This window comes from Ceratotherium simum, chromosome 38 (genome assembly GCF_057802395.1).
Source record: "Ceratotherium simum simum isolate JZ-2026a chromosome 38, ASM5780239v1, whole genome shotgun sequence".
Classification (NCBI taxonomy): Eukaryota; Metazoa; Chordata; class Mammalia; order Perissodactyla; family Rhinocerotidae; genus Ceratotherium; species Ceratotherium simum.
Window position 1 is genome coordinate 10,937,633 of NC_141937.1, and position 12,641 is coordinate 10,950,273.

The 12,641-nt window shown below is 38.6% G+C and overlaps 1 protein-coding gene across 10 annotated transcripts in view; it reads right to left on the reverse strand.

Moving 5' to 3' along the window:
• ARID1B (AT-rich interaction domain 1B) overlaps positions 1-12,641 on the reverse strand; it is a 412,984-nt gene that overhangs the window by 117,960 nt on the left and 282,383 nt on the right. For all 10 annotated transcript variants that reach the window (XM_087425097.1, XM_087425096.1, XM_087425098.1 and 7 more), the window contains one exon: positions 2,068-2,311. In XM_087425097.1, the coding sequence (XP_087281223.1) occupies positions 2,068-2,311 (244 nt within the window). The remainder of the gene's footprint in view (positions 1-2,067; positions 2,312-12,641) is intronic.

Genomic DNA, 12,641 nt, shown 5'->3' on the forward strand with positions numbered 1-12,641 from the left:
ACTGGTGACTGTGCTCATAGGGCATCAGAAGCGTAACCCACCGACCAACTTTCATTCTGTGCAAAACACACCTCAGCACCGGACTCGGAGACCAACCACACCTGCTGAGCTACCCACTCCACAAGACGTGAGTCACGTGTCACAGGGAGCTCTTTTGTGGGGTTATGTGTTCTATGCCACAACAAAATCCACACAGTGAAATAAGGTATCAAAATCCCCATCTGGAATGATAAATGTGTATGAAAATCATCAGAGAGTGAACCACCTGGTTAGGGATTTGAAATGAAAACCCACATTATCTTTATACCTCAGAAAAGTTTTCATTTAGGTTATTAAGTCCTTTTGACCCAATTCAGAAAAAGGAGTGATTTCTTCTTTGACACATGATATTTTACATACAACTTTCCGATGTTTAGGTAGGTGATGCCTCAAAAGCCATCTCAATACCAAAAACCACCTGAGGAATTCTGGAATATGGAGTACTCTAGCTTTAAAAATGTTAAAAGCAGGTAAATCCAGGTTTTATTACAAAATTATGAGGGCAAATATTTTTGAAAAAACAAACATCAAAACGCCTTAATCAAAATGCATTAAAATTATAGCTATATCCAAAATATGGATGAATCTTAGAAACATAACATTTAGCCAAAAAGCAAACTGTAGAAGACCACATACAGTATGATTGGGGTGAACTTATTTCCTGATTGGCCTAGAATCTTCCTGGTTTATGCCTGTTGTCCTACTGTAATTATTAACGGCAAACCTTACATGCTCAAAAGTGTCTCAGCTTGGATGATAAATTATATAGTTATTCTAAATAGGATACATTCCTATAAAGCTCAAAACTAAATAAAACTAACGATATATACTCTATGAATGTTTGCAATAAAATTCTTTAAAAAACCCCCCAAAACAAAAAGAATGATTAAAAAAAATATTAAGAGAGCATCTTAGGCAGGGGAGAGGTATAGGGCTGAGGATAAGGAAGGGACACACAGGTAGATACAGTAACACCAGTAATACTCCAGTTCCCAACTGGGTGGGGGTCTGTGAGTAGTCACTTGATAGTTATGTTTCATAATTAGCATGTTACAAATGTTTATATGTATGTTTATATATATTCACATACATATGACATCTCACAATAAACTTTTCTTTTAAATATAAAATGAGTAAAATGTTAAAAGGGGTAAAACTACCATCCATGCTTTGAAGATAATAGAATAAACTATCAGAAAATTTATCAGCAATTCAATATCAATTCTGATAGGCTAGTAAAAAGTGCTTTCTGACAGCCACCTATATCATGTTAGCAAAAGCTACACAGAAGAAACTTACATCTAGTTTGCAGACAAAGGAAAGCTAGTTGCTTGGTGAGTTTGAATGGATGAAGTTTGATATAAGAATGCCGCATGAGGATGAGGCAACTGACAAATAAATAAACAAATAAATAACCCCAAGTACACAGTAAAGGAAGCAGAAGATACACAAGTGGTATGACTAGTGAAATGGCTGAATCCAAGAGTTAATTGGAACACGAACTCCTTATATGAAAATTAGAAGGCAAGAGTTTATATCAGTAACAAGGCCTTGAAGGTATGCTGGCAAATTAAGACACTGATGAGTATAAACACTAAAAATATTTTAGAAAATAACAGCCATGGTATAAATTAAATAGAACCATAAAACACCAAGGCCAATACTAGTCACCAATCTCACCTCAGTGGCACTTACCAGAGGATCTTATTTAACAGAATCATGACAAAACATATGTTACAAGAATAAATAATTTTCTGGCATAATTTAAGGTAAATACGCAAACCGAAAATATCAAAGTAATTGGTGATTTTATTAATTGGGGGTTTACATTCATTAGTTGAGAGTCTTTTGGAATTGAGACTCTTGTATGCTTTGACGATAATTCACAAACTTATGCTCCTAATACGTGGTCCCATCACTAGGTTTTCAAACAGTCAAAAAAAAAGTAATGGAATGTATGTTGCTATTGATGAACACTAGGTCTGTCTTTCCTAGAGAGTAAAATAATAATTATTAAGTAATGAATACCTGGAATACTTGCAGGAGAAATTGGGCCAGATCGTGACTGGTTGCTGCCGACAGGAGAGCCGACAGGAGAAGGTGAGGGGCCCCCAGGGATGCTGGAGAGATGGGGGGATGCGTGCGGAGAGAAAGGCGACTGAGCTGGGTTGCTCTGATCCCCTTGGCTGCTCGTGGACCCGGATGCACTGACTGCTGAGCTCAAAGTGGCTTCCGTTCCCGTGGGGAGGTCATCGATGGAGCCGGACAGGTCCTGAGAAAGAAAGAAACAGCATGTATTTATAGAGTAACACATATTTGGACCAATATCTGCTCAAAAGACTATTTGAAAATCATAACAACGCCCCCTGCAGAGACAAAGGTTTTCTGGATAACACCCAAAATTCAGAGCATGGCCACTTGTAATTAGAAGACTTGAATAAGGTCTCTCATAAGTTGAACCCATAAGATCTGGTCTATCCCTAAAAAGTGAGAACAGTTGTACCTCTCTTTCATAAAACCATCCTACAGCTTTCCTTTAAGCTGTCAGCACCCAGTCCACCCAGGCTGTTCAAAGAGTCACAGGAAACAGCTCTTTAGGTGGTGACTTACCATTCATGTCTGAGTCCTAATCGATCACTTCAATAACCTGAAAACTACAGGCTGTGGGTCCTCCTATATAGACGTCAACACTGGAGGACTGTTTTAATTTCAAACTAGGACATTCTTAGGTAATAGCAGTCAAAATTTTAACCAAACCTTGTGGCGAGAAATTCTTACACTTTACTTTTGCAAAAGTGCCATTAAAATAAAATATTGATATGTGTACTTTTATATGATATTGTGAAAATAAGTCCCTTTGACAGTTCCTTTGGCAGAAATGTTATCCCTTACTTTTTATAACAGTTTTAATGCCATCTAATTTGATCACAACTCTAAGGCAGTTATTAAACTCCCCATTTGATAGACACAGAAATGGAAGCTCAGAGAATCAGTTATTGTTGAATGCATCTGCTGAAGATGATGAAGGGAGGATGAGAGAAGAGCAAGGAGGAAACCGTCTTTCGCACCTTCATCAGAATGAGAGGAGGACAGAGACTTTCTTCTGGCCTTCCTCACTGCTGTGGCCCCAGGGCCTAGACTGGGGCCACCACCAGCGGGTGCTCAGTAAGTCTGCACAGGCCTGCCACAACGACTGGACACTAAGTCTGCAAATCCAGTGCAGGCCGAGAGCTCGGTGCTGAATGAGTTCCAAAGGCTGAGCTGCAGTATAAGATATTTGTCTTGATAATCTAGGACTAACTACTGCAGAGTGGGATCAGAAATACCTGGTTATGCTACTATCTACAAAGCATATCCCATCCTACTTGATACCTTCCACTCATTCAATTTTATTAATGTTTAATTTTACATCACTGCTTACTACTGGGATTTCTAAAACTAGGGCTTTGAAAACTGTTGGATGAAGATGCTCAGGATTTGAAGAATGAATTTAGACTAGGAAGTACAAATGGGGCCAGGTAAAGCAGAGCCTGGTTATAGCTCTTCAGGGTACCCCAAAATGTCACAAAGCAAACAAGATTAGGATCCTAGTCTCCTGGAAAGTTTACCTGTTAATCATCTCTTACATCATATAATATACTTAATTAACTTCTCTTTTTTTAGCAGCAAATTGCCAATGATTAAAAAATACATTCTAGGGCCAGCCCCATTGGTCTAGTGGTAAAAATTCGGTGTACACCACTTAGGTGGCCCAGGTTCAGTTCCTGGGTGTGGAACCACACCATTTGCCTGTCAGTGGCCACGCTGTGGCAGCGGCTCACGTTAGAAAAAAAAAGAGGAAGACTGGCAACAGATGTTAGCTCAGGGCAAATCTTCCCCAGCACACAAACAAACAAAATACATTCTAAAGAATAGTTGACGAAAACCTCACAAAAAGATGAATGTTATAGAAAAACAAAAAACTCTTGTGCCAAGAAGAATAACATCTTTCTAAGTAAAATTGAGAACAATCTTCAATGTCATATAACTCTGCTTATGAATAACAAATGTAACATGAACAGTGTAGATTGAAAACACCACCATAGAAAAAGTATCATTAAATCTCCAAAATAAAATGGAACGAATTGAGTCATATTTTCAGAATTCAGAGAAAAAAACATATAAACATTTCTACTCAGGGCACATGAGATGCATGATTTTGCACATATTCAGCTGGTAAAACATTGTTCCTTAACTTGATTACTGGAATAGTTCGAGTCAGACTTCTGGAACTGAACACAACTTTTGCGAAGCCAGGTAGAAACAGAGGAAGGTTATTAAGCAAGTAACATGCTACATACAAGGTAGAAAGCGTTTACACTTCAGCAATCAAGGCAATTATCTGAGGTCCTCAAAACAAAACAAGCTCACAGATGTGTACACACGCACACGTATCATGTGCTAAATCAGAACACAGGACAAGAGTCCACCCACTCGTCCCCACCCCAGGCTGAATGCTGGCTCCTCACCACATGCAGCCTCAGAGCTGGGGTGGCTGTGGGGTGCGGAACAATGGTTTGGGGTCCTGGATGATTCTTTAAGTACCTGTCCCCAAGGCATTCCCTTCCTAACCCCATGGAACCAATTCATAAAGTGCGAAGGGACACCTGCGGGGTTCTTTAAAGCAGGGCATTGCAAGCTATGGTGTGAGGGCTAAAATTGGACCCTATCTGTTTTTGCTCTACCCACAAACCAAACATATATTTTTTTTGCTGAGGAAGATTCGCCCTGAGCTAACATCTGTTGCCAGTCTTCCTCTATTTTGTATGTGAGCCGCCTCCACAGCATGGCCACTGACAGAGGAGTGGTGTAGGTCCACACCCGGGAACCGAAACTGGGCCACCGAAGCAGAGCGCACCGAACTTAACCACTAGGCCACCGGGGCTGGCCCCCCAAACATTTTTAAAGACTGAAAAAAAATCAAGAGAGTAATATTTGGTGATATACTAAAAATACCTGAAATTCGAATTTCAGAGCCCATAACGTTTTACAGGAACACAGCCACAGCCATCCCTTTCGGTTGTCTGTGGCTGCTTTTGGGCCACAACGGAGAGCAGTTGTGACAGAGACCGTTACTGGGCAGTGTGACGACCTCTGATTTGGAGAGTCGCGGCACTCCAGGCCTCTACTGCCTTAACCTCTTCCATGGGGCACATGACTCAGACAGGCCCCGGCTGAGCTGCATGGCGACCTACTGTGCACCAGGAATTGACAGGCTTCACCAAGAACCGGGCTCACTCCACTCCTACCTCCACCTGGAAAACGCTGAGTGGGAGCCAGGCAGAACTCTACTCTCTCTGAAGGTATCACAAGAACCCAGGGAGCCCCCTGTAAGGATCGGCGGTGGGCTCCATGTACGGATGCCCTCTCTAATATCTAACAGACGTCTATCACTGCTAAACAAAGGGTCAATCAGACCAGAATCAGCTGGGAGGAAACATACTTTTCATGCTTCCTTAGAGAAAAAAAAATTGGTAGATAATCAGATATAAAACCATTATCTTCTACTACACTACATATGGAATTAAACTTAGAAAAGACTTAACGTAGACTCAGTTTTTAAAAAATCATTATTTGAAATAATTTTATGTAAACCTTTCTTCATAAAAAACAAATTGTTACTTTGAAATTTTTTAAATTCTCTGCAAGACCTATAAATTCCTTCCCTGTCCTCCCTTAAAATTCCACGTTACGGTTGAAAAAGTGACGCGGATGAGTGTTCAGAGAGCTTCGTTCAAGCTGCAAAGGCACGAAAAACATTTCTGTTATTCAACAAGCTGATCAAGGAAATATCAAGAGAAACATATAAAAACGGTGGCTTTCTTAGTGTTCACATGTCATCAGAATTTCAGTGCTGACTAGACCTCAGAGTAACAGAAGAGTAATAAAAAGATATAATTTCTATATTACTGTTATACACACACGTAACTTTTATATGTAAATTACAGAGAAATATTCCCGCCCTGCAGATACTTAGGGTATCCATATGTGTAGCGATCTTAAAACATGTTAATAAAAGAAGTTCAACAGTGGTTTAAACATTCAGCCTAGTTAACAAAGAAGCTCTGTAACTAATACGCCTCTAGAGGGCAATTTAGTCAGCAGGGCACCAACTCTATTCTTTTATAAGTCCTATCAGATCTATGATGCCTGGAAAGAACAGAGAGACCTTACTGCATCTCATTCTAACCAAGGCACCTTCAAGCTACAGTGCTTCCATTTATCTTGCTGGAAAGCTGGCAGGTAAGGTAATTGCAGGGAGGACTCTTTTAAGGGGCTGGAGTCCCCCTGCCCCACAGCATTCTTTACATCCTTCCTCTTTATTGATGGAGTGATGCGTTAAGGCATTGACTTCACGGGCTCATGCATAATAAATTCAGTATTTTGCTATGACAATTTGATCTGGCAAAATCTTGCTATCAAGTTGGGCTTTCAATATCTGACATCACTCAGGATACTGAATACTTTCCAGCACACCAAAAATAATATAACTCCTACTATCAATGGTTCATTTATTTTTAGAAAATCAATACCTTATAAAAAAAAAAAAGCTTGTTTTACTTTAAACCTTAATTTAAATGAAAGTTCCCTGCAAAGACTTTCCCTCTGTAGCCGTCATCCCTCCACCCTCTGCCCATGTAAAATTTTCATTCTAACCCAAGTGACAAGTACAAGAGATTTCACTGCACTTAGAATGAAATGCCACTGGGGAGCAATAACAATCCTATCAGACTCTGACAAGAAACACTTATGAATTAGCATAGAGCACAAATATGTTTCTGATTCAGTATGATGGGACAAGCTGAGGGAGGGCAGTGACAGAGGAATGTGTACGGGAACATGCCATGAAGAAGGATCACAGGAAGAAGTTTTTAGAGACCTACATATATATAAAAAATAGACACACAACATTAAGTATATTCTCTCATGTCTACACATTGTATATGATCCTCTCTAAAAATATTTTACATTAATATATTATGACATACTACATCAAAAGACGTCTTTGCTTTTGATGTTATTCGATTTAGCTTACTAAAAGATAAATGCAGTCAATGCTGGTGATATCTTACTGTCTTAAAGAACTGAGAATAAGGTAGAAAATTTTACTCCCTTGCTTAATTAAATAAGTGGGGTTTTTAAAAAAGCAAATCAACTTCAAAATACTCTGAGCTGTGGTTCTCAATACAATTAGTTGATGGTATCAGATCACTGATAGAGAATGGCAATGCATCATATACATTTGGGCATCTCTTGCTCAGAAGTGTCCCAACAGAGCACAAGGATAAACACTGAATTAGAAACAGAGAAGATATTTCAATCAATGAGACTAGTTCAGGTCTCTTGTTTAAGGATTTTAATAGGATACAGTTAATGATTTCTCACTGTGACTTCCCAGTGGGTTTGAAGCACAGGTTAAAATGCCAGTTCAGTCATCTTTAAAAAAGTGTCTCCATCGTCTTCAAAAGCAGAAAGTGTGTCTCTTTTTTAGATTAAGTATGAAATTCAGGCATGTGGTTTTCTCTTTCTCTCTCCAACTAGACCCTAATTTTCTTAAGGGCAGTGACTCCTTATGCCAGGTCTGGTGCTAAAGTGAGGATGGATTTGACTGGTCACTGGTGAATGTCACTGGATTTATAAGCTCTACGGTAAAATACAGCTGCAAACACTATACAAAGTAAGCCAGCACATGCAAATATTTCTAAATATTTACCATAAACGCTCTACTGAAAACTATTGACTTTGCTATTAAAATTTAGCAATGAATTCTCAGCCCTCTGTTTCCAATTAACATCCCAGAGGCCAAGCATCCAGCCTCATTAGATGCTTAGCTCTTTGGAAACACACTGTAGAATAGCTTCATACCTTCCAACCTTATTTTAGAACCATTGTTTTGGACATGTGACACAAACACACTTTGAAATTGATATTAGAATTGAGCCAATAATTTGACTGACATATACACAAAAGGAAAAACCTCACAGTGACTCTGTTTAATTTCTATGATGTTTGCAGGCTTCTTTTCAGCATAAACTTGTGTGTAATAGTGCCTTTCAAGACACCCACCAAAGTCCCTGCTGCTTTCATTGTCTAGACAGCAAATGAGTTAAAAGCTTCGACTTCCTGTCTAAATGAATTAAGAAATACAAAGGAACGGAAAGACAGAATCCATGAAGAAAATTCTTCAAAGCACTAATTTTTAGGCCTTAAAAGCATCTTCTTTCCAAGTCTTACATATATCTTACTTTGTATTTAAACATGTCCAAATAACAAATATTTCTCTCTTCATTACACGTGACAATATATACAACGCATAGCCTTCAGATGTACGAGGTCAGCTGGAAAAGAAAATGTTGATGTTAATTTAAAAAACGTCACAAGCTCCACAATGACAAACCCATATCCGAGGCCAGGGATAACACAGGGAAAATTAATGAGTCGCAATTCATTTTAGGAGAGGTAGCCAAGAACCACTTTTTGGGGAAATGACTTGCACCTGATTCATTTGCAGTCTTTCTCAAGCAAATATTCCATTATGGGTAACTCTCATTTTAAGGGTACATTTATAGGATAATCAGCTAAAGTAAACTGTTACTTCACAAAAGCCAGATTCAGAGTTAAGTGTACTATCATAAACAAAAATCGTTATAATGGTTATATTTCTTTTGATTTTTGAAAATCAGCACCTAAAATAAAAGCTAGCCGCAAAGGTCCATGGGTTAAAAGTCCTGATATGAAATGTGCCACCATTCTAAAGTTAGAAGTGGTAAACAATATACGTATGAAATATGCATTATGTAAGGGAGTTTTTCCCCATTGCACAGGCCTCAGAGGGCTCCTAAATTATCCTGTTTCTGAACTCTGCCCAGGGAGATTCTCGGCTCTTCACTATGGACAGCTGTCTCGAGACATTACGTAGGCTAGGAAGAACAACAAACTGACCCTTTAACATAGTATGGGCAGTGCTGAACTTGAAAATAATTTGGTAAGAAAATTTATTTATAGTAATTGTTAGGTTGTATGGCATTTGGGATTAACTTTCATCTGGAAAACACATTATCCTTCTCGGTTACAACCCAGGACTACGCTCACAAATGATGACGACGACGACCATGAACATGATGATTTTTAGCAACAACAGCTGTGACTACCACTGGCTTAGCGCCTTCTAAGTATCAGAGAGACTATGCACATTTTCTTACATGAGGAAACTATAGGAACTTGTTGCTCCGGTCCATTGTTCCTACCAGTCAAAATGTTTTTTTAACTGATTTCATTGTCCAACATAGCCAAGACTCTTCCTCAAGTCAAGGCCCAACACTAAAAAAGACTCATGGTGAATAACTGCTGGCCCTGTCTTATTCCAAGAACAAATGGCAATTTAAAGAATATCCTTATTAATACAAATAGACTACTGGTGAAATTAAAGCTGTATAATCAAGTGAGAATACTGAATAATCTGGGAGAGGCATTTGGACTGAGTGTCACGATTGGCAGGCATGCTCTATCTGAGTTTGCAGATGGAGCTGTGGGGTTGAGGGGTGCGAGGAGGTGGAAAAAAGGGTAGAAGGCAGTTTTTACATGTGGATGACATTTTATATTTAAGTTGGCCTCTACTATGTGATCTTGTACACTTAAATGCCCCTCTTTCATGAAGTCTTAATGGAGAGAGACAAAGCTACACAGATAAATTCTAATAAAAAGCAGAAATTCTATGATGGAGGGGTGAATTAATAAGTGTGGTGGAATACAGAATGGTATATCTTCAGCCAGTGCACATGGGCCCAGGGGCTGCTGTCTGAGACAGGTCCAGACTAGGAGGGAAGGCATGCCCTTTGGACAAGTGGTGGGCAGGAGACAGCAGCCGAGAGCATCATGTGTAAATGCAAGAAGAACCGTGGGAGGGCAGCTACTCGGGAACAGTGAGGAGACCAGGGAAGGCAGACAAAGGCTGAGGGAGAGAGGGGGCTGAAGAGGCCACCTGAGCGCAGCTGTGAACGCCCTCATGTGCCCGTGCCAAGGAACATGGGCTTACCTTTTTAGGAACTAGGGAGCCAACAGGGGTCTAAAAGGCGAGTTTTAATACTATCAGAGAAGGAAAAAAAAGGCAGTGGGGTGCCAAATAAGAAATGTTACACATTTTAAAGAAAAAAAATATTTTCAAGTGTTTATGAACAAAGAATGCTTTAACCATGATTAAAATTACAGGGTCAACTTAATAAATTTGTAAATTTGTAAAAAAATCTATATATTTTAGCATTATATAAAATTTAACAAATAAATGAACAACAACGACAACAAAGAGTGCCTAAATAACTACAGTCCAGGTAAGACAGCAGTGTGCTTTCCAGATTGTAATAATTTCATGAGTCTACACAGCCTTCCTACTCATTTCAGTCATATGTAAGAATCAATGGATAAGATGAGTTGAAGGATATATCCCTTACCCTTAAATAAGCACAACAGTGTCTAAAAACTAATTATGAGTAACATTTTCCTTTAACAGATCATATTCTTTAACTCTGTATTCTACTCCAAAACCACTAGTGACAATCCCGAGACATTTAGTATTAAAGAGGGAAAATCAGCTAATGATGCGCAGGAGGAGGGATGTGGGTTGATGGGTTGGTGCTTTACAAACATCAACGCCAAGTATGAAACTCTTAAGTAAGAATGACCCATGTGCTTTGAAAGCAAATTGATAAACTTATGAGATCTGTAAATATGTAAGATTTAGGGTTTGTCTGCCGATACCAGTTTTTATTGCTGCAAGCATATCATAAATCTTTATAACAGAAAAGCAATCAACACCACCTTTTGCATCTCGCGTGGTAAAAAAAAAAATACTGTTTACCTTAGAAGTACAATGCTTAGCACGTAGAAAGTCTGAAAATAAAACTTAAAAATGAAAAGGCATGAACCCTCAGGAGACATTTATTTCTTCAGTATATAGCAGTGAAATACTTCAAAAAAGTAAGACCTAAAGGAACTGCAAATAAATTAGCGACTTCAAAAAACAAAAGCAGAAAAACACACAACTCACAAATTGTACTGAGTCCACATGGAATAAAGGAAAGTTTTATTTGTAGAATAATACTAAAACTTAATTATTTTGACATTGTCCCCCTTCACATGAACCATATGAACATACATACTTCTACATCCTCCACTGGATTTTTAAAAACTTTTTATTTGGAAATGACTTTAGACTTACACAAAAGTGGCAAAGGCAGTCCTGAGTGTTCCTATACACTTTTCACCCAGCTTCCCTTAACAACAACATTTTACATAACCATGGCACATTTATCAAAACTGTGAAATTGACATTGGTACAATACCATTAATGAAAATACAGACTTAATCAATATTTCACCAGCTTTTCCAGTAATGTTGTTTTTCTGTTCCAGGATCCAATCCAGGAGCTCATGTTACATCTATTCACCATGTCTCCTTAGTCTCTTCCAATCTGTTACCATTTCTCAAATCTTTCTTTGTTTTTTCACAACTTTGACATGTTAGCTTAGGTATTGTGTCACAATGGATACACTCATCAGGTATTTTGTAGAATGTCTTTCAATTTGTGTTTGGTGTTTTCTTACCATTAGACTGGCATTATAGGTTTTTGGGAAGAATACCCCAGAAGTGAAGTGTCCTTTACGTAGCATCCTATTGAGGGTATGATATCAACATAATTATTACAGGGGCTGTTGACTTGGATCACATGGTTAAGGTGGTGTCCCCTAGGTTTCTCCACCGTCAACTTACTCTTTTTCCCTCTCTGTTCTCTATTCATGAGAAGGGAGTCACTAAGTCCAGCTCACATCCAAGGGAGGGGAATTTTAAAGCTCCATCTCCTGGAGGAGGAGTTTCAAAGAATTTGAGGATGTACGTTAAAACCATACAGTCATTAGTAAATATTTTGGGGGATATATTTGAAGCTATGCAAGCATCCCGTTTCTCCTTAAAGTTATGCCTGCTAATTTTAGTATTTATTGGTGGATCTTGCCCGCACCATTACTCTGGTATGCTGATGTTGATTTTCTACTTCCTTCACTCCTTCTACATTTATTATTTGGAATTCTTCTGTAAGGAAGAGCCGTCCTGTCTCTATTAATATTTACATAGTGAAGACAATTGTTTCTCCAATATATGTTTTTTGGTACAACTTAGGTTCCTTTACAAGATAACTAGCTGATACTCTTATCAACACTATATGAGAGTAACATGTCCAACTGAGATTTAATGATTATAAAACTTTGGAGAAAAATATGCACTTGATGCTTTTCCAGACACAGCTAGGGGGAATAGAAATTAATATAACCGCTTCAGACAGCGATTTGTAAGCATACTGTAAAGCTCAAGATGAATTTATCTTATGACCCAGAAAGTCCACTCCTGGGTTTATATGCTGGCACGTGTACGTGGAGACACATAGAAGCACACAGGCCTTCTTTCAGTATTGTAATAGCAAAAGAATTGAAGATAATATAACTTTCCAGCAATATCAAATAGAGATGTAGTCAGAATATGGGATACCATACAGCAGTGAAATTGAATGAACT